Source organism: Canis lupus, chromosome 38 (assembly GCF_048164855.1).
Source record: "Canis lupus baileyi chromosome 38, mCanLup2.hap1, whole genome shotgun sequence".
Lineage (NCBI taxonomy): Eukaryota > Metazoa > Chordata > Mammalia > Carnivora > Canidae > Canis > Canis lupus.
In genome coordinates, this window is record NC_132875.1 from 2,060,563 (window position 1) to 2,087,885 (window position 27,323).

A 27,323-nucleotide genomic window follows, 5' to 3' on the forward strand; every position below is an offset into this window, starting at 1 on the left:
GAGACGGCGGCGGCCTAGAGAAGCCGGCCGCCCGGAAGGGGCGGGGCGTGGCGGGGCGGCTTCCGCTCGGCCCAGAGGCAAGATGGCCGCGGCTGGGGGCGGCTCCGCGGCCGGCCCGGGCAGTCGGAGTCCTCTCCGCCTGGTGTCCTTCTGCGTCCTGCTGGCGGGTGAGTCCTCCGCGCGCGAGCTGCGGTGCGTGCGCAGAAGCGCCGGGATGGGCCAGGCCGCGAGCGCCGCCGGCCGGGCCCCCCTCTGGTCCCCGCGCCCTGTGAATCCTCTTTCTCTTTCGTCCCCGCGACAGACGTTCCCCCCGATTTGCCTCCCCCCCAGCCCCCCGCGGCGCGCCGTGTCTCCCCAGGTCCTCCCCGGGCCTCTCCCTGGACGTCCTGGGAGCGTCTCACCTGAGCGCTCCCTCCACCTGCACCTCCCTGCACCTCCCTCCTCCTCCCTCCTCCTCCCTCCTCCGCACCCACCTGTCAGCCAGGACAGGTGTGGCTCCAGCTGCCGCGAGAGCTCGGGGGCCGCTCGAGGTGGACGCGGCCTGGCTCTCTGCGTGCGGTGCCGCCGAAACCCGCGTCCCTGCGTTTTGCCTTCGTTTGTCTCATCAGTAAAGTGGGACGAAGGTGGCCGTGGCTGCTCCTAAGCGCTGAGACCGCGGAATAACGAACGAACGACTCAAGGAACTGGAGGCGCTGGAGGCTTGGTTTAGGCGCTCGGATGCCGCGGTGTAGACCTTGCTGGGTGGGTGGGCCAAGCCCTAAGATGCAAACACTCCTGGATGCGACCGACCGTCACTACCTGCCCCCAAACTCGCGCTGTCTCTGAAGATTCCCGGAGGAGAAAGGATAGTCGGTCGCCCCACCCCGCAGCCACATACCGGGGACCGAGGGCTGGCACACCGACTGGTGGATCTGTGGCAGGAGGTTGCTCCCAATTCTGCCCAGATTCCTGCAAACATGGCTCAAAAAGCTTTTTTTTTTTTTTTTTTTTTTTTTTACGATTTTATTTATTCATCAGAGACACAGAGAGAGAGAGAGAGGCAGAGAAGCAGGCCCCATGCAGGGAGCCCAACGTGGGACTCGATCCCGGGACTCCAGGATCACGCCCTGGGCTGAAGGCGGCTGAGCCACCCGGGCTGCCCCTCAAAAAGCTTTTTATTGTAATCTCCATTCTTGGCCCTGGCATCCTTTTGTTAAGTAGGTAGATACAGACATACAGGATAGGAAGCAGAAGCGTGCTGGCCCGTCCGGGACCAGAAGCTGGTACATCCTGAGGTTTCGTGCTTCTCCTTTAGGAAGTGAAGCTTGCTTGCTTTTAGCTTTGATATCAGTTGCCCTAAGTGAAATTTGTAATGACTCTCTGGCACCCAGCTGGGTGCATTCATCCGTCCCCCCCATACCGCGTCCAGGACATGAGAAGAGTGGACATTAGTTAGCCCCATTTCAGAAAGTGTGATATACCCAAGCCGTACAGCGAGCAAATGACTTGATACTGGCAATATCTCTCGGTTTTTCCTAACTCTCTTTTTATCTTCCTATCAGGTTTCTGCAGGGGCAATTCAGTGGAGAGGAAGATCTACATCTCCTTAAATAAAACAGCTCCTTGTGTCCGTCTGCTCAATGCCACTCACCAGATTGGCTGCCAGTGTGAGTTGAGGTTGGATTTGTGTTTGTGGCCATTGGTATTTCTGTGCCCTCGGTATAAAGATCTAGGTTTTTTTTTTTTTTAATATTTTATTTATTTATTTATTCATGAGAGACACACATAGAGAGGCAGAGACACAGGCAGAGGGAGAAGCAGGCTCCATGAGGGAGCCCGACGTGGGACTCAATCCCAGGACTCCAGGATCACGCCCTGAGCTGAAGGCGGCGCTAAACTGCTGGGCCCCCTGGGCTGCCCAAGATCCGCGTTATTGCTTCAGAGTCTCAGCACACAAATTAGTCCACGTGTGTAGGAGATGATAGAGAACCGTTTGTCAAGTCAGGCAAGATAATGAGTAAATGCTGCATACTTAAGCTTCTTCTAGAGCATCTCGTTTAACCACCTCAGCCCCATGGAGTAGATTCACTTATTAGCCCTGTTTTACAAATCACAAAACTGAAACTGAGAGAAGTTGAGTAACTTTTCCAAGATCATCATGCTATTAAGTGATGAAACTTGGAATTGAGCCTCATGGTCCAAGTTCTAAGCCGGGACTCTTAACCATCCACTAGTTAAGGTAGAAAACTACTGTCTTCTAAGGAAAAGGAAGCCTCGTATATTATGGAGCCCACTGTCACCAGCACTCTGAATAATCTTTTTGGAACCAAAATGGGCTTCGTTAAGGCAGTGGACTCTTTGAAGAGAAGACGTTGAGAAAGCCAAACAGTTGCAAGAGGAATTAGTAAAGCATTTAGATTTGTCTTTATGCCTTTATGCCCAAAACAGGGCACCGTGACAATATGGTTATAAAACTATGCAAGGGGAGAAAGCCTGATTCCTCTGCTGCTTCACCTGCTGTCTTCAGTCTTCAGATATTGTTCTTCTGTGAATAGTTGCTCTGTCAGAATGTAATTGGGCAGTAAGCAGGAAACTTAGAGTCAGGTCTTGGCTGCCTTTTTTTTTTTGAGAGAGAGAGAGTCCATAAGTGGGGTGGGGAGCAGCTGAGGGAGAAGGAGAAGCCGACTCCCAACTGAGCAGGGAGCCCAACATGGGGTTCAATCCCAGGGCCTTAAGATCATGACCTGAGCCAAAGGAAGACCCTTAACAGAGTTACCCAGGCACCCCAGATCTTGGCTGCTTCATCATTAAATTGGTTACGTATGAATTTCAATACCTGTAAAAAAAGCTAAAATACATGTGCACAAAGCTGAAAGTCAAACTACCTTGTATAGACTCTAATTGATGATGATGCATAAGCAGCGTGGTCCCAGGAGTTCTATGATTGCCTGAAACCTTCCAGATTGGTAGGAGGATACACACTGGGGAGGACCCATCCTTCCCAGAGCTGTACTCTGTGTTAATTGTGCTGTGTCCTTGTCACAGAACGCTCTGGAGGTAGATTAACTGGCTCCAGACAGTTCCGAATAAAATATCCGGACATCATTCTTTTTTTTTTTTTTTTTAAGACTTGATTTTTTTTAAATTTATTTATGATAGTCACAGAGAGAGAGACAGAGACAGAGACATAGGCAGAAGGAGAAGCAGGCTCCATACACCAGGAGCCCGACGTGGGATTCGATCCCGGGACTCCAGGATCGCGCCCTGGGCCAAAGGCAGGCGCTAAACCGCTGCACCACCCAGGGATCCCTGGACATCATTCTTAAACTGGATTTGTGGGTGGAGGAGAGCCAGGTCCAGTGTGGGCTGAGATCAGACTGCTGGGCTTGCTGGAGCTCCACTCTCCTGCCAAAAGGCTAGGGCCCCCATCCTCCCAGAGGTGTGTGCTAAGATAACCTCTTTGGAATGAGTCATTCTGCTTCATGTTCTTAGAGCAGCTCTGTAGGAAGCAAAGCAGTAGCCTGTAGAAGTAAGCCAAGTGCCAGTACGAGAAACGAGAGGGGTGGGGTTGGACTCTGGCCACTTCCTCATGGAGAGCTTGTCTCCTTTTCAACTTCTTTCTAAGTCTTACTTCACATTTGTCCATCCCAAGCAAGCCACACCCTCTTTAATTAGGATTGCTAGCACAATAAACTTAAGGAAAAAAGATGTAGGTCTGATTTTCTAATTATAATGCTCTGCTTCTCTTGGCTCCTTTTATTTATTTTAAAGATTTTATTTTGAAGTAATCTTTACACCCAACATGGGGCTCCAGCCTCCAACACAGAGATCAAGAGTCACATGCTCTACCGGCTGAGCCAGTCAGGTGCCCCTTTTGGCCTCTTTAAAAGTGCTCAGAGGAGGCTTTATGTAGGTTTCTTTCCTTTCCTTCCTTCCTTTCCTTTTTTAATCTGCCTCCACTATATAAGATGAATAAGGCCTGAGAACGTTTCTCCTCATCAAAGGCCCAGAGAAAGTGAGCAAGCTACTCCAGACTACACAGTCACCAACTGCAATCCAGATTAGAATCCAGGTGTTTCATTCCAGCGTCCTGGCTCGTCTTCTCTGTGTGCTCCTTGGGCCTGCAGTGATACACATTGTTTTGCCTGAACAGCTTTTCCTTTTTCGGTGATTCATGTGGCAAGGACTGTTGCCTTTTATTGAAATGAGAACTGCCATTTCATAGCTAGATCTTTATTGTAGCCAATCCACATTCTGATATTCCTCTTAAGTTTATTATTATCATCTCTCATGAACTTATTAGGTACTTATTCTGTGTAAGACATAGTTGAAGGTTGGGGACTTGCTTCCATGTCTACAGTTTACCAGTTTCCACAAAAGAAACCTACTTGGCTGGAGGTCAGAATGTGGGTAAAGTTTTTGTGTCGTGCCAGTTAGAAATATTTCACGGCCTTGACCTAGAACCATAATTCTCATGACTGGCTTCGTATAATAACCATATGGGGGCGCCTAACTGGTGTAGTTGGTTAAGTGTCAGACTCTTGGTTTTGGCTCACATTGTAATCTCAGGGCTGTGAGATTGAGTCCTGTGTCAGGCTCCACGCCCAGCGTGGAATATGTTGGAGATTCTCTCTCTGCCCCTCCCAGTCATGTGTGCTTGCTGGCTCTCTGTCTCTCTAAAATAAATCTTTAAAAAAAAAAAACAAAAAAAAAACCTATATGTAGCAACTTTGGAAAGTGCACATACCTTGGCTTCAGCTTTAGAGACTTTAATTTAGTAGATCTGAGATGAAGCCCAAGTACCTGTTTTTTTAAAACTCCACAAAATGTTCCACAACCAGAGTCAAGAATTACTGCTCTAAGACAATATGCAAATAACACATCCAATTTTCCCTGGGTTGAAGGCTCATGGGGAGACCGTAGAATGTCTCTACGTGAATCACTAGGGACTTGACAGGCATTCAGGACTGTGAACCGCCCATCCTCTACTGCAGTGCTTCCCAATCTTTGTCATTCTTGAGACACATAGAAAATGTTATTTGTGTGGCATCCTGGCATATATGGAAATGGATGATATTTGTAGGGCATCCTGGGGTAATGGATGAGTCTGCTGGGGGTGACCAGTCTAGGGCCTTTGGAAAACCTAGGTCCCCAGAAATGAGGGGGAGGTCAGTATCATCTCATTGCTAATCTAGCAAAGCCCATCAGTTGGGAAGCCGTCTTCTAGAGACCTCAAAGTTCTTGATTAACCTTACCTAAAACTGGCTAAAAGCAAGTAAAGTCATTCCCAAATAGGGCAAAGGAATGGAGACCCAGGGGGCATCTGGCTCAGTCGGTTCAACATCTACCTTCAGCTCAGGTCATGATGCCAGAGGCCTGGAATTGAGCCCCACGTCATGCTCCCTGCTCAGTGGGGAGCCTGCTTCTCCCTTTGCCCCTCCCCTGCTTGTGTTCACTCTCTGTCTCTGTCAAATAAATAAATTAAATCTTTGGAAAATAAAAGAAGCCAAAGGAGTCTACATATGTGTTCTCACAAAGAAGATTCGTGCTAGAACTTTGAACTAGATTTAGGAATCTAGAACCTGCCATTTCCTAGAGAAAATACAGGTTTGAAAACTTTGGTGTCTGCTTTCTAGAAATTTCAATGTATGGCCAAATGAGGTTGAAGGAAGAGGGCAAGAAAACGATCGTACAACCTTTCTGAGATTTAGCGAATGAAACCTCTAATGAGTAGACTTCTTGGGCTCTCTGGTGGCCCTCAGACAGAGCCGGGTGACTCAGCCTTCAGTTCAAGTCTAAGGCTGGCGATGGCGGCATTCATCCAACGTCCTGTGCCACGTTTGGGGGATAAACGATCTGCAGAATCAGTGAAGCAAAGTCAAAATCGTCAGCTGTGAGAGCTTTAATGTGACCCGTTCCATCCTGGCAGCTTCCGTCAGCGGGGACACGGGGGTCATCCACGTCGTGGAGAAGGAAGAGGACCTGCAGTGGGTGCTGACCGACGGCCCCAACCCTCCGTACGTGGTTCTGCTGGAGGGCGCGCTTTTCACCAGGTAGGGGCTGTGTGTGGCTGCTGGGAAACCATGGCCAAAGAGGGGAAGATTTGAGGGATTGTCCTCACCCCTGTGAATGGAAACATCCTTTGGCTGCCCAGCTCTGGTCGGGGCAGGGGTGGGAGTGAGTCGCAGGAGAAAATATGCACTTGCAAAGGAATCATCTTGGTGACCTTATAAATAGAGCTCCAGGGAGGAAGGAGGGGTCCATAGGGTCCCTCAGAGATTAAACCCTGAGCTCAGGTTGCATCATAGTCCTCACTTAGGAGTTAGAGGCGGAGAACGCAAGAAATGAGTCAAAGGTTGTGGGGGGGTTAGTTTTTTTTTTTTTATGTGTATAGTTGACACACAGTGTTACGTTAGTTTTAGGCAGACAAGGAGTCAACAGGTTGGATTCCATTAGTTCCCCATTTGTTTCCATCCTTGGGGGCAAGATATTGGGCCTCTGATAACCTGTCCATCTTTCTTCATGGTGTTGCCTCCCTATTCCAGGAATCTGATGGAGAAGCTGAAAGGGAGAACCAGCCGAATTGCTGGCCTGGCAGTGTCCGTGGCCAAACCCAGTCCCACAGCAGGCTTCTCTCCCAGTGTGCAGTGTCCTAATGATGGGTTTGGTAAGAGCCCCAAAGGATCAGGGGACCTCCTGTCACCCAGAGCTCGCTGTTGCTTCGGCCTCATGTCTTTGGAGGAGTTGAGGGCATGCGTCTGTCCGTGTGCGGTGGGGGCCACTGATTCCCATATAGAGGATAGTGTTTCTCTGTGCCATTCATCCCCTCACTCTGGCACTTCCCCTTCTTTCACTTCCCTTCTATCCTCCTTTTCTGTCACATACCAAGATCCCTAATCACCCAGCCTCGGGCTCCCTGATAGCTTTGTCTGATTTACTGTAGGTGGTGACAGGTTGATGCTTCCTTCCATGAGTCACCTTTTCCTCCGAGACTCTTGGTCAACCCTGGTATCCTACCTAGCCTTTCTCCCTCACTCAGTCCCTAAGTGCTTAGTGTCCCAACAGCCTGTCCTCCCCGTCCACTCCTTCAGGCGTTTACTCCAACTCCTACGGACCAGAATTTGCTCACTGCAGAGAAATCCAGTGGAACCCCTTGGGCGATGGCTTGGCTTATGAAGACTTCAGTTTCCCCATTTTCCTTCTTGAAGATGAGAATGAAACCAAGGTCATCAAGCAGGTATTGACTGCCAGCTCATAGCAATTGCAGTTGCACAGAGAAGTTTTGTAGGCTCTTCGCTTGTTGGGAGGGACCACATCTACCAGCATGCCCTCTGGAAGCTGCTGCAAGAAGAGCCACCACATTTATTTTTCTCACGTTTTCTTTCCCATTTCTGTCCTGCCTGCTCTTATGGTGTTGACGGCTGGAAGAAAATGTAAACGGTGTTTGATGTGAAATAGGTGTAGAGCCCTAGTTAGGAGCTGTGAACATGATAAAAAGACTAGGAATTGAAGATTCAGTTCAGACACTTCTGACATGCTTTTTAGTTGCAGTAATCTCTGATCCTGGTTTAGCTTCTTGGTATTTACATGCATATCAGTTAAGAGGTTTGTTCCAAAGTTACACTGCTCTTTACATCAGATCACAGTAGGAACCTGGGCTGGGCCGTTCGGGATAGGGTTGTGTCATCTGTCCCCAATGAAGTCATGGAGTCTGGGCCCCTTCATGCCTCTTGGTGAGGTTTGCTCTGGGGCCTCATATACCCTGGTTTTGTCCCAAGACAATGGAAGCTCAGGGACAAATGTGAGGGTGGCATCGGGAAGATGGAGCCAGGCCCTCCTTCTGGGAAGTGTGGGCGGGATTCCACGCAAGCTGCCTCAGTGGGCTCCATCTCCCTTCTAGTGCTACCACGATCACAACCTGAGTCCAAATGGCTCCGTGCCCACCTTCCCGCTGTGCGCCATGCAACTCTTCTCCCACATGCATGCCGTCATCAGCACTGTCACCTGCATGCGGCGCAGCTCCATCCAGAGCACCTTCAGCATCAACCCAGGTGGGACGGATCCGAGGCAGGGCAGGTGTCCTGGGGGAGCAGGGAATGTCGGAGGGACAACCTCAGGGAAGGAGAGAGCATGGGCAGCGAGCGTGCGGTGGGAGAAGCAGAGACGAATCTAAATAGTAGGGGAGATGGTCCATGGGGCCTTGGGCAGCAGTGTCTTCCAGGCCCCGTGTGTGCTGCGGTCTCCCTTACTTCTGTTGTCTCCCTGTGTCCTGCTCAGAAATCGTCTGTGACCCCCTGTCCGACTACAACGTATGGAGCCTGCTTAAGCCTATAAATATATCTGGGGCATTGGAGCCTGACGACAGGGTTGTGGTTGCTGCCACCCGGGTGAGCATTGGCCGCAGGTCAGGGTGGACAGGACAGAGCTGGCGGACAGCGGGCGGCAGGCCTCTTGTAGGCACGCCAGCTCCCAGAGTTCTGCAGTGGGGGGGGCTCCCATGGAGAGGAGCCAGGGGACCTCCCGTGGAGAGGGGTCTGGGCTCATCCCAGGGTACGCGCGTTCTCCTGGCTGGACGGGGCTCGGGGGCTGGGGGGGCGCCTCCCGTGGAGAGGGGCCTGGGCTCATCCCAGGGTACGCTCGTTCTTCTGGCTGGACGGGGCTGGGGGCCTGGAGGGCCTTGTCCTAATTGTCATTATCACAGCCTTTCTCCCCTGTCTTTTCTGCTGTGCCCAGCTGGACAGCCGTTCCTTTTTCTGGAATGTGGCCCCAGGGGCAGAGAGCGCCGTTGCCTCCTTCGTCACCCAGCTGGCTGCCGCTGAAGCTTTGCAGAAGGCCCCTGATGTGGCCACCCTTCCGCGCAATGTCATGTTCGTCTTCTTCCAAGGGGTATGGGCTCTTTGGCTGGGGGGTGGGGGAAGGCGGGACCGCGGGCAGGGTCATTGTAGGCGTGGCTATTGTTTGAGGAAGATATGGGCATTTGACCTTGGCAGAGAGCTCCTGGGTGTGTCTCCATGTGTTTCCCAAGCTGAGTCCATATTTTAGGAAGCCTTTGCACCCTGACCTGCAATCGTGCCGCAGCCAGTCTCCTCACTCCCCTCCTGGTGATCTTTTGGAGGCAGCCATTTACTTTTATTTTCTGGCCCCTTTTACTGCTGTTCCCACCCAAGGGCCCTGAGGCTCCTGCCTCTCCCCACTGCCACCACAGCCTGGCCCTGGAATCAGGGAACAGCAGCCGTGGCTGAGTCGGCGGAGGGGAGGGTGAGGCTAGGAGCAGACACATGACAGCTGATGTTCGCCTCGGGCCTGTGACAAGGCTGCCCTCCTCCTTTCTGGGCTCGAGAAGTCCTGTGATACACACGTGTGAGGGAGAGTCACAGCTGGGAGGCAGGGTAGGGAGGAGGGTGAAGTCACGTGACTGCCTGAGCCGACATGAGGCTGACGCCTTTGCGCCTGGAGCCTGGGTGATCTGGCCTCCGGGACGGAGCCTGCCCTGACCCTTGGGCATCTCTGCTCCCTTTCCCACCCATCTTTACTCTCAGGAAACGTTTGACTACATTGGCAGCTCAAGAATGGTCTACGACATGGAGAAGGGCAAGTTCCCTGTGCAGTTAGAGAACATTGACTCATTCGTGGAGCTGGGACAGGTGTGCAGCACGTGTCCATCTCCCCCTTCCCTCCTCCTTCACGTCCCGCTGCTGGGGCCACACCTCTCTGCTTGACCTTTTTCTGCCCTCACTCCTCTCTTCCGGGTGTGGGCCACGGTGGACGCAGGTGATGACTCTTGCTTCCTCATCTTCCCCCAGGTGGCTTTGAGAAATTCACTAGAGCTTTGGATGCACACAGACCCCATGTCTCAGAAAAACGAGTCTGTACAGAATCAGGTAATCTGAGCATGCTTCCTCACTTCATGTTTCAAAAACTCAGAATACGGGCACCCCTTGCCCAGGCCCTGTCCCCCCACACTCCTCAGCCCCCAGGGCCTGTGAGGCAGGACCTCGGGTTAGGCAGCCACTGAAGGATGAACAGCGTGGCTGTCACAGCTCCTGGGGAGGAACTGGAGCTCAGCCCGTGTGTCTGCGTCCCTGAGACAGGCAGTTCTGCCTCGGTACCCTAGCAGTGGATGGGGGGTGACTAGCTCCTTTCTCCCTGCGGCCCCACGGGTCCAGTTGTCCAGGCTGCCCAGCCCGTGTCCTGGCTGTGTTAGACTCTGCACCCGGATCGTCCTCCACATCCTCGCTACATTCCTCTCAGGGTCTTGCTTTAGGCCTGTTTTTCTCCCGAAGTGGTCTTCCTGCCATTCCAGTGTCCACATCCACTCTGCTCTGGGCTCCCCTGTGGCATTCAGTGTAGTTTTGTGGTATCAACGTCCTCCTCCGATTCTGCACAAGTAGGAAGTTGAGCATCTGTGAGGATGAGACTGTGAGCTGCAAGACACTCAGCCTCGACCCCAAAGGCTTGAGGAATGGGGGTGCAGGAGGGCTGTGGGCAGCTCCCCAAGCTGGGGACTTGAGGTAGGGGGCAGGGTGGGCCTTGAAGAGACCCCCTCCAGCCTCCCTGTGCTAATCCCCCCCACCAGGTGGAGGCCCTCCTGAGCACCCTGGAGAGAAGTGGTGCTGGCGTCCCTGCCGTGGAGCTCCGGAGGCTGAACCAGTCCCAGCCCCTCCCACCGTCCTCCCTGCAGCGCTTCCTTCGGGCCCGGAACATCTCCGGCGTCGTTCTTGCGGACCACTCCACGGTCTTCCATAACCGGTAAGTTACCCAGGCTGCGTTCTTGTCGTTCTAGGAGAGAATAGACTCGACTCTATTCTGAGGTCTGGGGTCCGTAGAGGGGAAGAGTTCTGTGTCGAGAAAGATCACCACGCTCCCCTGTCCAGATGCCGGGTCAGTTGTGTTCTTGGTCAGTGGCCCGCTCACATGTAGGCAGGTTGCTGTCATCTGAGAGAACAGGCTCCCCGCCCAGCCTTCCCTGGCACAGAGCATCCTTGCTTGGCCGGCCTCCCCAGCTCTCCCGAGGCCTGGGTCCCTGGGGCCGCCAGCAGAGGGCAGCATCCCCAACAGGAGCGCCCGTGGCTGGAGGACGGGCTGCCGCTGGTCTGGGGCCGCCTGGAGCGCTGCACTGTCGGCAGACAGTTTTTGTACTCTGCTCCATAGCATGTTCTTGTTGTTGGGGTACAAGTGTCCCCTACAGATGAAGGCACTCCAGAGATAAGGGGGGAGGCCTTGTGGGTCCCTCTCTTGGTTTTGGGCGCCCCAAGCTGCTGCTAACCTAAGCCTGGAGCTAAGAGGGGACTTCTCACTAGGGCTAGACTGCTAGGCCCCCAGCTTCCCTTCCCTCTGCCAGGAGTCAGATGGGTTTCTGAGTAAAAATGCGAAAGCTCTGGTCCTCTGACCCCAGCCTAGCAGCACCTTCCCATCCGCTTAGGGCAGGGATGCTGCGGTACCCGAGGCCAGCCCTTTCCTCCCTGCCTGACCTCTGCAGCACTTTGGGGGGCGGGATAGTCCTCATTTGCAGACATCAAGCCTGGTTCTGTGCAGGCCGGCAAGGACTGGTGCTGAAGGCTGGGAGCGCTCCTCCTAGCTTCCTTTCTGAGACCCGCCTCCGCAGGGCTCCCCGAGGAGCATAGGGTGGCTGACCCAGCGCAGTGTTGTGCGTCTGGGAGCAGACCCCTCATCTCCCTCTGCGCCCCCCTCAACGTTAATGTTCATTGAAACCGTCAGGAGCTCAGGTGATGGGGGCGTGCCCCCGAAAGTCCTCTCCGCCATCCTGCGGTCTCCAGCCCAAACAGTGCGGAAGCGTGTCTTCTGGTTGGAGATCTCCCAGGCAGGGAGACACCCGCAGGGATCTATGCGCCTTCCCACCTTGTCTGTCAGGAAGGTCCTTGTGTTTCCCTCTCTCCTCCCATCTCCGGTCCCCACGCCGTCTTTAGTACGGAAGCCTCATCGTCTCTTCCTTCCCCCTGGCAGTTGAAGAGACAAGCAGGCTCCGGCAGGAAGGGCCTGTGGGGGAGGCCGGGCGGGCCGCCCAAGTGTGGCCGACGCTCACGCCGACGTTCACGGTGGCTCTCCCGGCAGCTATTACCAGAGCATTTACGACACCGCAGAGAGCATTAACGTGAGCTACCCGGAGTCGCAGAGCCCTGAGGAGGACCTGAACTTTGTGACAGACACTGCCAAGGTAGCCCCTGGGCTGGGGGCGGGTGCGGAGAGCACGGCCGTACCGAGGTGAGAAGAGGTGGCCATTCAGCGCCCGCTCACCTGCCGCAGGCCCTGGCAGATGTGGCCACGGTGGTGGGACGTGCCCTGTACCAGCTTGCGGGAGGAACCAACTTCAGCGACACCATTCAGGCCGACCCCCGCACGGTAAGAGCATGGACCCTGCCTCCCCTCCGGCTCCTCCCTCGTCCGCTGCCCCATTCTTTCTGTCACTTGCCTCTTCTCCCAAACGTGAGAGCCCAGTGCAGATCCCCAATGCCCTAGGACCCCTGGCTGGGCCTCATCTGTGCCCTGGTGAGCCGGCCTTGCTTCCCCAGCTCCCAGCCCCCAGCAGGGTCTCCATGGAGAACTCTCCCTGGGCCCCGGGGCACAAGGCTGTCTCTTCTCACTCCCGATCCTAGGTCACCCGCCTGCTCTACGGCTTCCTGGTCAGAGCCAACAACTCCTGGTTCCAGTCCATCCTCAGGCAGGACCTGCGGTCCTACTTGGGTAAGCACCTGCTGCAGGAATGACCCCTCAGCCAAGGAGGGGATTTTGTTTTCCCTTGTCTCCTTTTCTTCTCCCCTGTTTTTTCTTTCTCCTGATCCGTGTGGGATCCGTTTTCCTGATCTTCTCTGTGGCTCCTGCCCACCGTGGGCTCTTCTTCTGTCTTCCGCCCGCATCCACCTTCCACCCCCCAACCCTCCCTTCCCTGCGGTCTCCGCTCAGGGGACGGGCCTCTGCAGCACTACATCGCCGTCTCCAGCCCCACCAACACCACTTACGTGGTCCAGTACGCCTTGGCAAATCTGACTGGCCAGGTGGTCGACCTCACCCGAGAGCAGTGCCAGGATCCAAGTAAAGTTCCCAATGAAAACAAGGACGTGAGTGGTAGTGGGTGTGGGAGGTCCCCCCAGGGCCCCTTTCCCCCAGGGAGGTCCGAGAACATCCTAGGCCCAGAGGGCCCCAGGGGGCTGGGATGGAGAGGTGGAGGGATGCAGCCCTTTGGACTGGCTTGCTGGGGAGGCTGCAGCCTGGGTGGAGGCCCCCCGTGCCTGGGGTGAGGGAGGATCGCCTCGGCCCCCACCATGGCCCGCGTTTCCATGCAGCTGTATGAGTACGCGTGGGTCCAGGGCCCCCTGAATTCCAACGAGACGGACCGGCTGCCCCACTGCGTGCGTTCCACAGCGCGCCTGGCCAGGGCCCTGTCCCCTGCCTTTGAACTGAGGCAGTGGGGCTCCACCGAGTACTCCACGTGGACCGAGAGCCGCTGGAAAGACATCCGGGCCCGCATATTTCTGATCGCCAGCAGAGAGCTGGAGGTGAGCCGCAAGGGCCCTGGAGATCGGAGGTCGCCTTACCCTGTCCTCTGCTGCCTCTTGCCTCACACCCCCTCTTTTGTCCCATCTGCCCCACATTGCCACAGAAACCTCCCGCAGCTCTGTCCCCCGTCAGCCCGCATGCCCCATTAGGAAGCCCGTTTCACACAGTTCTGGTGTGCATGCATGCCGGAGACAGGCTCCCAGGAGGTGCGCCTCACCCCGGGCCCCCCACGGCTCCACTCCCAGCCAGCATTCCCACCTGCCGGCGCTGGGATATGTGGGATCCCACAGCTACGGAGTCCGTGTCAGGGGAAGTCAGTGATGTAACAGCCTCCAGAGAGTCAAAGCCGTGGGTCCTGACTTCAAGATGCTTAAAATCTAAGACAAGGTGGAAGGAAGAACAGGGATCCCTTCTCTCTCCAAATGGAGAGACTCAGGCTCCCTGTTGGGAAGATGTTACTTATGATTGCTCAGGACTCGGTGCTTGGAGCCAGCTCCAGAATTTGATGAAAGTGGGTCGAGTTCTGAGAGCACCTTTGTCCTTCCCTGCCCCCCGCAGTTCATCACCCTGATGGTGGGCTTCGGCATCCTCGTCTTCTCTCTCGTCGTCACCTACTGCATCAACGCCAAGGCTGACGTCCTTTTCATTGCCCCCCGGGAGCCAGGAGCTGTGTCTTACTGAAGAGGAACCCAGCTTTTCCTGCCAGCTCCCCCATTGAGGTCCTGGATCACTTGTCCCATGGGGACATAGCCAGTAGTTTGTCACCAGAGCCTCCGTGGGCTTGCTCAGCCTGCAGTCAATGTAAAGAAGTGGAATTGCCCAAAAGAGATGGGGAGGGAGAAACAAGTCACCTGTCCTCTCCGGCTCCCCCTTCCCGGTTCCCCTGGGTCCCACCCCCGCCAGGATCTGGGATGGCAGAGAAGCTTCTTGCTCCTGTTGGACTGCTAGCTGCACACCCTGACGACCTCCTTACGGCCCCTCTTCTGCCCTTTCCATCCTGCCCAGGACCGCCCCCTGCTCCCCACCCTACCCTGTGCCCAAGCATTTCCTGTTTCCTGACCGGGAAGGACAGGAAGGCCGAATGCCTGGAACAGACTCCAAGGAAGCCCTGAGGAGCAGGCCTGGCCATCTGGGCCATGCCCGCTGCCTCCCTCCTGCTGTCCTGTCTGCCGACCCCTAGATGGCACAGCCGGGGGGGCGCTGCTGGGTGGGTGTCCCACCGCCTGCCCACAGTGCCCAGTTGTAATTTTATTAAGCTGTAATATCTATTTTTGTTTTGTGTGTGTGCGCGCGCATGTGTATGTGTGTAAATATATAAATAGCAACTTTCATTAAAACAGACTGTCCCACGTAACCCGGACGCATTACTGTTCCATGGGCTGCTGGGTGCCCTGGACTGCAGGCCCTCTCTGGGTCCCCAGGGGCCCAGAGGGTGAGGCTCTGTCAGGAGCGGTGCATGTCCTGGAAGCAGGGCTCCCGGGGAGCCTTGGAGCCCCTGGTGTCCCTCCTGTGAGAGCCACCAGGTGTTTGACAGGCGCCCCTGTTCAGTGTGAGACGCGGGGCTGGGGGACAGAAATGGAGGGAACCAGCCCGACCCTGAGTGACTCGCGGTTGGGGTGAGGGGGGGAAACAGGTGCGATCCCGTGTGATGGCGTGCGATTTACCCGAGCGCGGAAGGATTCGGGGCACATGGGGGGCATTCGAGTGGCGGCTTGGAGTTCAGCCGTGGAAGCACAAAGCCTTGAGGGCGCAGCCACATTTGGTGGGAAGGACAAGCTTTTCGGGGCGCGGCAGGAGTGAGGCCGGGCCAGGGGGGCCAGGGGCGAGCGGAGGCATTGGGCCTGCTGCTGCGGGCGGGCGTCCTGCAGGCCCAAGCCAGCGAGGCTGCGACTCCCCTCGACAGAGACCCTGGCGCCTGTTCTGGGTCCTCCTGGGAGCACAGCTAGGGTGGGCGCGTCGCCGCTCAACGACGGGGAGGCCTGCTCCTGACCCAGGCTGAGCGGCGGATTTTCCCTCGGGCCCCTCCGGCCCCCCAGCTCCCCGGGGGGGGGGCAGGTCTGGGCTCCGGGATGTGGCCACGAAGCCTGCCCCCCCCCCAGGCCCAGGCCCGTGCTGGCGGCGGGCAGGGCGCAGCTGCCACCGGTGCCGGCCGCCTCCGCGCCTCCCGCGGCCAACAGGCGTCCCGGCGGGCCGGGCACTGAGCGCCGCGTCCTGGTCCTGCTGGCAGCTCGGGAAGCACAGGCGGGGTCCCAGCGTGGGGGCTGAGCAGGGTGGGCGCCGTGCCCACCAGCTCACTGCTGCCTTCCCTGCCACCCCCCCACAGCCCCCCAGAGACCAGCGATACGCCGGGCTCTTCCCGTGGCTTCTGGGGAGGCGAGCTCTGCAGAGGGGCACAGAGCCCGGGCTGATGCCCTGAGGGCCCCTTTTCTGAGACCTGGGTCCAGCTCCTGCCCGGGGCGACACCCCATGGGACTGGCTGGCAGCAGGTCAGGGCCACAGGCTGAGTCCTCACCTGGCTGCCCCGCCTCGCTTGGGGCCTGGCACAACCCGGGCAACATGTGTCCCCTCCCTACGCCCACCGCCCACCCACGGGGGCTGACTTGCTGACCCCTGCCCCAGGGCTGCTGTCTCTGCCTCCCGCAGCCCCTGTCTCCACGCCCAAGGCTGCCCTGACAGCTGCTGTTTCTCCCCCGGCTTCTCTGAGCGAAGGGCCTACTCCCGCGGTCCCCACATCTGGGTCACCACTCCCGAGGGCACAGCCCGCGAGGAGGCGTTTCATCCAGAGTCTGCTGCTCGCCCGACATCCCACCGTATTCAGCAGGACTCTGTTTCTTCACAGAACCACAGAAATTGAAAATGCACGGTCTAACTCGTTTAATAAACAGAGGGAACCGTTTGCCAGAGGAGTGAGTGGCTCGCCCAAGGTCACAGCAAATTAGAGCTGAGCCGAGACTAGAACACTTCACGTGCACTGGCAGGCACGGCAGTGACGAATGTGGATCGAGCTCGGCTGTGGGCAAGGGCGCTGCCCCCGGGTCGCAAACGGCTATGATGAGATCCTGAGATCCGGCGCCTTCCCTGGGATGCAGGGCCTAGACGGCAGGTGGGAGGCCACACCAGACAAACATCAGGGCAGCACGTGCCCCATGCACAACCCGCACTAGGACCAGGTTCTAGGTGAGCTCAGGGTGCAGAAGGTCGGCTTGGGCCGGGCCCACTGTCACCGGGGAGCTCAGGGCCACTCTGTGGGGCCACAGACAGGGCATCCTGGCTCTGGGCCTCCCGTCCCCTCCATGCCGCCTGCACTATGGGGAGGTGGACTGCGCGGCTGCGTGGCTGCTGTCCTGGGCCCTGCCGCTTGCTCGGATGGCAGGATTAAAAGGCTCATCAATTGTTGGGGCACCAGGGTGGCTCAGCCGGCTAAGCCTGCTAAGCAGCAAACACGTTGGGTTGCAGCTCAGGTCACGATCTAGGGTCATGATCTCAGGCTGGTGAGATCCAGCCCCTGGTCGCTCCGTGGGTGGGTCCGTCGGTTGGCTCCATGCTCGGCATGAATCTGCTTCTCCCTCTGCCTCCTCAAGCTCTTTCTCTCAAATAAAGAAACTCTTAAAAAAGAAAAAAGGGGGTTGATCAATTCTTGAACTTTCTAAGGTAGTTAGGAAGTTTTCCTTCCGGGGGAGAGGGAGGCCTGGGGGGCACCTATGTCCTGGAACCCCGGGACCCAGAGAGGAGTCTGGGGGCGGGGTGGGATTGAAGCTAAAGTGACTCTGAGACTGGGCATCCCATCCTGGGACCGAGCCCCATGCAGGCTGCGGTTCAGAGGCGCCTCAGGTCTGACCCCTCTCCCCACCTGAAGGCACATGCAGAAGGGGCAGGGGGCCCACAGTCCCGCGTGCAGACGGGTGGAGACAGGCAGCCCGGAGCCCCGGCCCCCGCGTGGGCAGGAGCGCAGGGGCCACTCAGGAGGCCCAGAGATGATGCAACGGCGAGTAAGTCTCGGGCTCCTGCGGGCAGGCTGCGCGGGGGCGGGGCCGGGGACCCTGGGGTCCCCTCCTGCCCACCCCTCCAGAGGGGACCTAGAGAGCCGGCGGGAGGGAAGGAGAAACGGGGCTGCAGGGCCACCTGCGAAGAATAAAGTGTTCAGGGAAACAGGAAGTGGGGCGGCCCGAGCCGGCAAGGGGACGGGGACGGGAGCCGAGGGGGGGACGGCCGGCGGGCGTGGCTGCGAGGGGACTGGGCCCGGGGCTGCTGGTGACAGATGGGTGGACACAAAGAGCAGAGCTGCGGGGAAGACAGATGGAGGGGGAGGGGGAGGGGAGGCTGGAGGGGCAGTGGTTGGAGGCCCTAATGAGATTGGAGCTGGGCTGGGGCTGAGGAGAGGTGAGCGCGGAGGCGAGAAGAAAGACGGGGCCGCCTCGGGAGACAAAGGCAGCGAGGCCGGGGGCCGGCGGCGGGCGGAGCGGGCCGGCGGCCGCGGGAGAGGGGGGCCTCCAGCCGGGCTGGCCGCCGAGAGAGTGACAGATTGCGCGGTGCACCCGAGTGGAGACCCGCTGTCACCTTCCCGAGGCACAGAGAGGGGAGCCGGGGGAGGCCGGCGGGACGGGCCGGGCGGGGGCCCGGGGAGGTGAGAAGGGCCGGGCGCCCCCGGGAGCCCCGCCGGGAGCCTCGGCCCCGCCGCTCCGGACCCACCGGGACGCGAACCGGCTCTCGCGGCGCAGCGCAGCGGGGCCACTGCCGGGGCAGGTCTGGCGGTGCGGCGCGGCGAGGGTTAACGCCGTCTGCTCGCCCCGCCAGCCGCTGCCTGGGCGGGTCCCCAGGGCTCCCCACATATGTCACCCCCTCTCCTGCCAACGCCACTGCCTCCCAGCTCCTCCAGGCCCTCCCCACTCCGGGGGCGCCCTCCCCGCACTCCAGCCTCCAGCCGGCCTCGCCCCCAAGGCTGTGCCCCGGGCCAGGCGGGGCCACCCGAGGAAGCGACTCCCAGGGCCCGCACACGCAGGGCGGCAGCGCACCCCCGCCCAGGCCCCCGCTCCAGGTCTGGCCACCCTCAAGTCGCGCCCGGGTGTCGGGGTGGGGTGAGCACGCTGCCCGGCACGTCCCCTGTGAGGGCGACAGCACCTCCCCATGTCGCCGGGGACTAGATGGCCTCAGTCAAGATCAATGAGCTGGCCAAGGTCACCAGGCTGGGGACCCAGGTCCACAGGCTCCCAGTTGCCTAGAATTATTCTTTGCAGCAAGGGCTCCGCGCTCGTGGCTCCCGTTGACCTCGGGCCTGCCTCCCTCTTGGCGACTCCCCGGAAGGAACAGAAGTTGAATCCCTGAGAGAAGACAGGGGCCGGGGGAGCCCAGGGTCTGGGTGACGCGCGCGGGCCCCAGGGCAGGCCCCAGCCCCTCAGCAGCAGCGGCCCTGGAGAGGGGACAGCTGGGGGCTGGCTGGGGCGACGGGCTCTCGGGCCTCACTCATCAGAGCCAAGCAGCCACAAGGAGGGAAGCCGCCGGCCGGTCCTCCCTGCCTTCCGCCCCCCACCCCAGCAGCCCCCTGCTTCCCTTCCCCCACCCCTCGGGTCCCAGGCCTTGTCTCCCGTCCTTGGCATTTTTTGTTCCCTCACCACCTCGGTGGCTGCCTCCTCCCGTCTGCATCTCCCCAGCACCCTGCAGGGTCATCCCTGACTCCCCGGGTCTCCCCCCCCCCCCCCCCCCGCACCCCGGCGGTTCCCCGGTGTCTCTCATGTCCCCCTGCCCACCCGCCTCCCGCGCGTGTCACCCACCGACAGTGCTCGCACCGCCCCACCCCTGCCCGCTCCCCTCCTCTCCCCCCCACCCTGCGCTCTCTCCCTCTCTCCTGGGTCTCTCCGTCTCCCAGTTTCTTGGACGGGGCTGAGGGCAGGGGGCGGGGGAGGTAGAGTCGCTGTTGCTGGGGGCTCATTAGGTGGAGATTGGTTTTTAATCAGCACCATGGCAATGATGATGCAAGATCTGAGCCGCCACCTGATCCCCTGCCCCCGGCCCCCTCGGCAAGCTCCTCTCCCCTCCGGCTCGGCCCATCTGCTGGCGCCTGGGCACCTGTCTGGGCCTGCCCAGGTGGGAGCTGGCTCCTCCCAGACCTGGGGCTGAGGAGGGTGGGGAGCCCGGGGAGGATTCGCAGGACTCCCCTTGGGGAAGCCTCGCCCGCAGAAAGCCCAGAGGGGGTGGATCAGCAACAGGGAGAGGCGATGCCGCCAACAACCTGCAGGTGGGCTGTGCCCCTCCTAAGGGGGGGCGCCCTTTATGCGGTGACTCAATCTCCACGGCAACCTAAGAAGCAGCTACAGTTGACCCCATTTTACAGACAAGGACGGCTGAGGCTCAAGGGGCTCTGGCCCCCGCAGCAGCCCGCTGCCCCGCGAGTGCTCCCAGCCCCTCCACCCTGGAAACTCACTGGCGCCTGGGGAAGACACCCCCTGGCCGGGCCGGGGTGAGGGGGACAGAGCTAGACACCCGAACCCACCCGCACCGCCCTGCGCTTCCCTCGCTCCCAGCTCCTGCCGCCCTGCAGCACACACGCACCCTCGCGCTTGCACGCGCGTGCACACGCACACACGGGCTGCAGGCAGCCGGGCTGCCCGCGTGGACGTCATCGATGCCTGTTTGCAGACAGTTCTGTCGCTGCTTTTCCTGCCGCTGTCTGCTGCCCCGGCACCTCCCTGCTGCCGCCCGCCACGCCTTGTCCCCGTCCTTCCTCCTCCCTGGGCCCTTGCTTTTCTCCCAGGAGCCCCTCGTCCCCGGGGGGGGGGGGGGCCGCCCAGAGAAACTCCTGGCGGGCTGTGTCAGGAAGACGACCCCGCTCCTCTGGGCGCCGGGGTGGGAGGGAGAACAGGGCTGGGATGGAGGGCGTGGGGGACCGAGTCCCCGGGGGACGGGCACGGGGGCAGGGCCCCGGCAGGAGCCAGGGCAGCCTGCCCACGGGTCCGCGGGCACCGGCTCGGCGAAGGCGGAGAGCTGGGCGACAGCGAGGCCCCTCGGGTCCCCTCCGGCGTTTGGGTGCTGCCCGCACGCACTTTTCTAGCTTTCCCTGTGCCGGGCTCGGGGAAGCCTCCCCCGGGGTAAGGACGAGGGGGAAGGGGCCGCCAGAGTCACGCTGGGCCTCAGAATGGGCCCTGGGCTCTTAGCTCTGGCCTGCTGGGGGCTGTGTCCCTGCCGCCTCGGGTGGGGAGGACGGGGTTCATCTGTGATCCTGCCCTGGCTCTCGCCCCAGCCCCACCCCTTCCCCCGGCTCTCCATTTCTTGCTTATGAAATATGCATGGAGAACAGATGTCCCCGCTCCCCTACTCCCTGCCCCCCCCAGGGCCAGCCCCCACCCCCAGCTCCCCGGAGGTGCGGTGGGGGGTGTTCCCAGGTCCCCCTGCCAATGGCTGCCCGGCCTGGCTGTTTAATATTGATGGCGGGGGGGCCGGGCCAGCCAATGGAGAGCCGGGGGTGTGTGTGTGTATCTCCATATATATACATAGGGCTGGGCCAGCTCAGGTGTGTATGCGTGTCTGTGAGTGCGTGCGGGTGTATGTGTGTGTGTTCGAGTGCGCTGGCCCCGTACCTGGCCAAGCCCTCCCCCTCCCCCTGGGCCCTCAGTCCCCACCATGTGTACCCCTCTCATCTGCCCCGGAGCCTGTACAGCCGCGCCGCGAGGCCGCCCCCGAGAGCTCTAGAAAGCTGGTCACTAACTTTGCAGACGGATGAGCTCTGAGCAGCCAGAGGAGCCTGGGGCCGTCAGCGCTGCCCCCTGTCCTGCCAGCGTGGATCCCCTCCCAGGGTCTTCCTAGGTAAAGGGAGAACTGTGGGCTGGGGAGGGGTGGGTGAGCCCCCTCCCAGCCCTCCCCAGTGCCTCGCCCCTGCGTCCCTGCACGCCCTCTTCCCCATTCCTCCCCTTGGACTCTCTGCGTCTGTCCCCAGTCCGGGGGCGGGGAGCACGGCAGGCAGACGTGGGGCTGGAGGTCCTCCCCGGCTGCTTGGGATTGCCGCTTTCCCCATCCTTGGAGCCTGGAACTTTGGGACCAGAAGTGGCTGTGGGGTGAGGACTGAACGGGTAAACAGAAGCTGCTGCCAGGACTGGAGCTGGGGGGAACAGCGGGGCCAGGTGGAGGTGGGACGGGGGTCACACTAGGGTGTGGCGGGGAGGGCAGGGCAGGGCCATCAGAGGGGAAGGACCGCCGGCCCAGGGCAGGGGCAGGACCGCGCTGTGATAGCCGCGCTTGAGGCCCGCAGGATGGGCAGTCGGGACAGTGACCACGTACTGGAAGGTACTGCCCCGGGGCTTGTCACGCTGCTGTCATCCCTCTTGTTCCCTTGGAGCTGGGAATGCGCAGCGTGTCCTGAATTTCAGCGCTGACCACCTTCTGTTTTGTGTGATGGTTGTGCGTGTGCGTGTGCGTGTCAGACGAGGATGCCCCCGCACCCACCACCCTCCCGCACTTAGTAACCTGTCAGCTACAACTGAGCCTGTCTCCCCTGAGGGGGTGGGGACCCCGGGGAGGAGTCCAGCAGGCAGGAGAACCAGGCTGCAGGGGAAGGGACGGCAGCTCAGCACTCCTGCTTCCTGGGCTCACGCGAGTGGCCCACTCTCCCCGCTCAACACTTCTCCCAAGCAAAGCCTTTCCCAGCCCCTTGCCTGCTGCCTCACCCTAACCTCCGCTGGCCCCAGGGACAAGCAGACCTTAGCCAAGTCTCCTAGAAGCTGGCACATCCCCCCCCCACCCCCCACCCCCCGCTGCAGGCCACATCTGAACTGATGCTGGGCTGTGGGAGGACTCCAGGATTCCTTCCCCTCATCGCCTTTGTGGAGTCCCCAAGAGCACCAGGGAGTGGCAGCCCAGGGCTGAGGGTGTTGAGGACCGAGGGAGAGGCCGGCTGACCCTGAGCAGGGCATCGTGGTCAGAAGAGATACCATCCCTTGACTCTAGTGGACAGGGCGGTCGGATCAGGTGTCGCGGCGGTCATGCTGGGGGTGGGGGCCGGCAGAGATGGCGCCGGGGCAGCTGTGCCGAGCTCCATATGTCCCAGTCCACCCTACAATGGGCAATCTGCGTGCGTATCCCCTCCCCCCCCCCAGAGGCCGCGAGGCTGGAGAGGGGCCCTGGGAGGGAGGGGAGGCAAGGCCACAGCTCTCCCATCACAACTGGGGCAGGTGTAGGGGCACGGCCAACCTCTCCTGAGCTGTGACCCCAGTTTTGCTCAGTTATTTTTTCTTTCTTTTTATTATCATAAAATATTTGTATGATGGTTAAAAAAGCAAAACAAAACATGGAACATAAAATGTACCATTTGAAGTGCAGAGTTCAGTAGTGTTAAGTATCCTCGCACGGTGATGAAAGAGATTCCCCAGAACTTTTTCATTTTCCAAATCTGAAACTCTACACCCTTTGAACACTTCCCTTTTCCCCCCACTCCCCTCAGGCCCTGGGAACCACCATTCTGCTTTCTGTTTCTGTAAGGCTGACTGCTTAGACACCTCAGATCCGTGGCATCATACGGTGTTGGTCTCTTCATGACAGGCTCCTCTCTTTTAGTACAATGTCCTCAAGTTGCGTCTATGCTGCAGCATGTGATCAGATCTCCTTCCTTTTTAAGGCTGAATAATATTCCACTGAATGTCTCCACATCTCTATGTGGCCAGCTGTGGATGGACGAAGATAACCCAGCTGGGTTGTTTCCGTACCTTCGTTATTCTGAGTAGCACTACAGTGACATGGAAGTGCAGATTTCCTCCTTTTTTTTTTTTTTTTTTTTTTGGCTACTATCCAGAAGTGGGATTGCTAGATCATCTGGTAGTTCTATTTTTAACTTTTGGGGGAAGCCTCCATTAGGTTTTCCATAGTGGCTGCACCATTTCACAGTCCCACCAACACAGCACAAGGGACTCGGTTTCTCCACGTCCTCACCAACACCTATTATCTTGTCTTGTTTTTGTTTTGATGGCAGCTGTCCTCATGGGGGTGACATTTTAGCTCATGGTGGGTTTTTGTTTGTTTTGTTTTAAAAAGATTTATTTATTGGAGAGAGAGAGAGAGAGAGAGAGAATAAGCAGGGGGAGCAGCAGAGGGAGAGGGACAAGCAGGCTCCCTACGGAGCCCAGCGGCCTGGAGCGGGGAGCCTGATGCGGGGCTTGATCCCAGGACCCCGGTATCATGACCTGAGCCAAAGGCAGAAGCTTCATCGACTGAGCCACCCAGGACCCCCTCTTTGTGGTTTTGATTTGCTTTTCTCTAGTGATGAGGATGTTGGGCATCTTCTCATGCCTGCTGGCCATCTGTGTATCATCTTTGGAGAAATGTCCATTCAAGTCCTCTGCCCATTTTTTAATCGAGTGGTCTGATGTTTTGTTGCTGTCGGAGTTCTTTTTTTTTAAGATTTTATTTATTTATTCATGAGAGATGAGAGACAGAGAGAGGCAGAGGGAGAAGCAGGCTCCATGCAGGGAGCCCGACGTGGGACTCGATCCTGCGTCTCCAGGATCACGCCCTGGGCCGAAGTCAGCGCTAAACCACTGAGCCACCCGGGCTGCCCCAGAGTTCTTTATAATATTCCAGATACTCACCCCTTATCAGATGCATGATTTGCACGTGTTTTCTCCCGCAGCTCTTGCCTTTTCACTCCCCTGCTTGTGTCCCTTGACTTGGAAAACTTTTCAAGTTCGACAGAATCCCATTTGTCCACTTTTGCTTTGTTGCCTTCCTTTGGGCGTCCTAGCCAAGAAATCACTGACTGCCAAGTCCGATGTCAGGACGCTTCCCGGTGTTTCCTTCTAGGAGCTGCCCAGCCTGGGGACTTTAATCCTCCTGCTGGGTTTTACCCTCCCCCGCCCCTCCTCACCCCTCCTCCTTTCCTGTTGCTCCCTTCTAGGATTCTCTCCCCTTCTTACCATCTTTCCTCCTTCCTACGCCTTTGCGCCTGTCCACCGGCCTGTCCCCTCGGCGCCTTTCTGCTGTTCCCCCACTCTTACAGCACCCTCCTCTGCTCCCCCATCTGCCGAGCTGCCCCTTCTTCCTCCCTCCGCCCCAATCAATCCCCCCTTCTCTCCTCCAGGCTCCGGACTGGACACCTGACCATGGGACCTTGAAGTGGCTCTGACCTCCTCAGCTCAGTGGCCGACCCCAGTCCCTCAGGCCCTTCCTGCCCCTCCCACAAGCGGCTCGCAGGCTCCCAGCGGGAGGGGTGGGGAGGGGACCCCGATCTTCCTGGGCAGGGGCCTTCCATCATGATGCTCAACTCAGACGCGGTGGAGCTGGACCTGCCTCCCACCCACTCCGAGACCGAGTCGGGCTTCAGCGACTGCGGGGGCGGGGCGGGCCCCGACGGGGCTGGGCCTGGGGGTCCGGCTGGCCAGGCCCGGGGGCTGGAGCCGGGGGAGGCGGCCCGCAAAGACCTGCAGCACCTGAGCCGCGAGGAGCGGCGGCGCCGGCGCCGGGCCACAGCCAAGTACCGCACAGCACACGCCACGCGGGAGCGCATCCGTGTGGAAGCCTTCAACCTGGCCTTCGCCGAGCTGCGCAAGCTGCTGCCCACGCTGCCCCCCGACAAGAAGCTGTCCAAGATCGAGATCCTGCGCCTGGCCATCTGCTACATCTCCTACCTGAACCACGTGCTGGACGTCTGACCGGGCCTGCCTCCCGCCTCCACGGGCCCCTGCACCCGGCGCGCGCACCCAGTCCCCCAGGCCCCCGGGGTGCAGGCAGGGCGCCCTGGGCTGGGGCTGGGGCTGGTGGAGCACGACCTGGGCTCACCTCGGTCCTGTCCCCACCCCCAAGGCGATGCTCGGTACCTCCCACCATCTGCAGTGGGCCCCCCCACCCCGCCACCCCCCCCACCCCACCCCCGCTGGTCACAAGTGTTTGCCAGGGTCCAGTCCTTGCAGGGCCTCCTAAGCACCCCCCCTCCCCGGCTCTCTCCAGGGCTGCCCCCTCTCCCACCCAGGACCCTGTCTCTGTGTCCCATCCCTTCTCTGCCTCTCCTGCCCCTGGGAGGGAGGGAGGGGGCCTGGGCCCAGGAAGGGGGCTGCTTCTCAGACCTCTGGGCCCCACGCTGCTGGCCAGGGGGGACAGGCAAGGCCACGCAGGGCTCTCCGGAGCAACAACTGCCAGGGGAGGCTTAGTGGCCGCGAGTGACGGGGAGTTTTCTCTCTCGGAGGCTCAGCACATGCAGACCTCGGATCTTACTTGGTACTGAGTGCCTTGTCCTCTCTGAGCTCCCTGCCCCCTCCCGCCCAGCCTCCCAATTTTCTCCCTCCCTGTGTGCAGCCACAGAAAGGAAACCCTAGGTCCTGGAGGATGGATGCTGGCCCCGAGCTCAGCAGAGGGCCCGGGCAGTGGGGGAGCCAGACCTCACAGCTGCTTCCTCCTCCCAGCCCCCTGGGAACAAGCGCAAAACCCACAGGGCTTCCTCCCTCAGCTGCAGGGGGGATGCTCGGCTCCCTGGGACCTAGGGCCAGTTCATTTGATATATACTTTTTCCCTTCCTTCAGCTCGCCTTCAGCAAAGGAAGACACCCCCCATCCCGCTCCCCACCCCCAGGCTCTCTGTATCCCCCCAATGTGGCTTTGCCCGTCTGCTCACGGCAGCCCAGGGTCAGCAGTGGAATGAAGGGCCGAGGCCCGGCATAGAAGAAGTGAGCCCACTGCCCTTCCCACGCTCCCTCCTCCCTCACACCAGACTCTGTGCTCTACAAGGATATTATTTATTTACGTATTTATTTATTTATTTGTCTATTTATTTACTTATTTATTTATAAATATTACTATTTATTGCCGAGTTGTGCACTTTGGGGTAGAGTGAGGGAGCTCCTGGCAGCCCTAGCTGGGCCTCTCTTGCTTCCTCCCTGGTTCTCCTTCCTCTTTCTTACTCCTTCTGCAACTCCAGGAGTGTGTGTGGGGAGATCCTCTCTGCTCACCACACCCACACCTCTTCCTCAGATCCACATGTCCGGACACCCAGTCCTCTGGGATGGTGCCCCTGCCCCAGCTCCAGGGCTCCTGGGCCCTTCCGTAGCTCCCTCCCCCCCAGACAGTTCCACCCCGTCCTGCCTGCCTTTTTCTCTCTCTGGCCCTCTCCCATGACCTCTCACTTCTTCCTCATACCCCCAACAGTGGGCCTCCAGGCTCTGTGTCCTGTGTCCTGTGTGTGAACCCCTCCCGTTGCATTTCCAATTTCATACAAAAAAAAAATTAAAGTGACCTCGTTCTAGCACCAGGTATGGCTGTGGATCATTCGATTGGGTTGGGAAGCTAGCCTAGGCATGGAGGGTCCTCGGCTTTGAAGGCTGTTTGATGGGGCCCTGAGAGCTCAGCGTGGTGGGTAAACGGGGAGAGAGTAGGAGGGGCCACAGAGTAAAGAGGTTGCAGGGAAGGGTGTAACACACTGGTCCCAGTCCCACCCCACCCCCCAGGCCCATGTCCCTCCATCTTGGTATGCACTGGGTGCCACTTTCTGGCCCTTCTGATATTGCGCTTCTGCTCTGCTCTCTATGGGCCTGAGAAAGAGCTCGAGTTCCCAGTGGAACCCAAGTAAAACATGTGTCTGTAAGTCCATGCTGCTGGGAAAAGCCATGACACGAAGCCTCTCCTCCACGTTGTCTGTGAGCTGGGTGGGTGCCCAGAGAGGAGGTGGGCCTCGTCCAAGGTCACACAGTCAGGCAGGGACAGAGGTCAAGTTCAAACCTCGGTTCCTCCTGTGGGGCCCTGCAACGCCCTGCTTCCCTGGAGTGACCCAGGCCACCAGGTGAGAGTCCGTGGGCCTCACAGTCTAACAAGAACGTGGATAAACGAGCGAGTATTCCGTTTGGTGGCCAAGATGGCAAAAGGTCT

At 59.0% G+C, this 27,323-nt stretch overlaps 2 protein-coding genes across 2 annotated transcripts; both read left to right on the forward strand.

Annotated features, from left to right (window-relative positions):
* The first annotated feature begins 11 nt into the window (after nt 1-11).
* NCSTN (nicastrin) lies at nt 12-14,848 on the forward strand. Its single transcript, XM_072814561.1, has 17 exons — nt 12-167; nt 1,542-1,646; nt 5,909-6,032; nt 6,525-6,646; nt 7,071-7,216; nt 7,880-8,030; nt 8,257-8,366; nt 8,713-8,865; nt 9,519-9,623; nt 9,783-9,860; nt 10,556-10,728; nt 12,052-12,154; nt 12,244-12,339; nt 12,594-12,681; nt 12,901-13,055; nt 13,281-13,493; nt 14,053-14,848. The coding sequence occupies exons 1-17, from the start codon at nt 83-85 to the stop codon at nt 14,173-14,175; spliced, it is 2,130 nt and encodes a 709-aa protein (XP_072670662.1). The 5' UTR covers nt 12-82; the 3' UTR covers nt 14,176-14,848.
* Nucleotides 14,849-23,959: 9,111 nt separating this feature from the next.
* NHLH1 (nescient helix-loop-helix 1) lies at nt 23,960-25,280 on the forward strand. Its single transcript, XM_072814601.1, has one exon. It carries the CDS (start codon nt 24,723-24,725, stop codon nt 25,119-25,121), a length of 399 nt encoding a protein of 132 aa, XP_072670702.1. The 5' UTR covers nt 23,960-24,722; the 3' UTR covers nt 25,122-25,280.
* Nucleotides 25,281-27,323: the final 2,043 nt, after the last annotated feature.

What these genes read in the sequence shown, in the direction of transcription:
- NCSTN (XM_072814561.1), top strand. Translation starts at nt 83, where the DNA reads ATGGCCGCGGCTGGGGGCGGCTCCGCGGCCGGCCCGGGCAGTCGGAGT. An exon ending in GAGGGCGCGCTTTTCACCAG is followed by an intron (nt 6,033 to 6,524) that starts GTAGGGGCTGTG and finishes TCCCTATTCCAG; the next exon opens with GAATCTGATGGAGAAGCTGA. An exon ending in TGTTCGTCTTCTTCCAAGGG is followed by an intron (nt 8,866 to 9,518) that starts GTATGGGCTCTT and finishes CTTTACTCTCAG; the next exon opens with GAAACGTTTGACTACATTGG.
- NHLH1 (XM_072814601.1), top strand. Translation starts at nt 24,723, where the DNA reads ATGATGCTCAACTCAGACGCGGTGGAGCTGGACCTGCCTCCCACCCAC.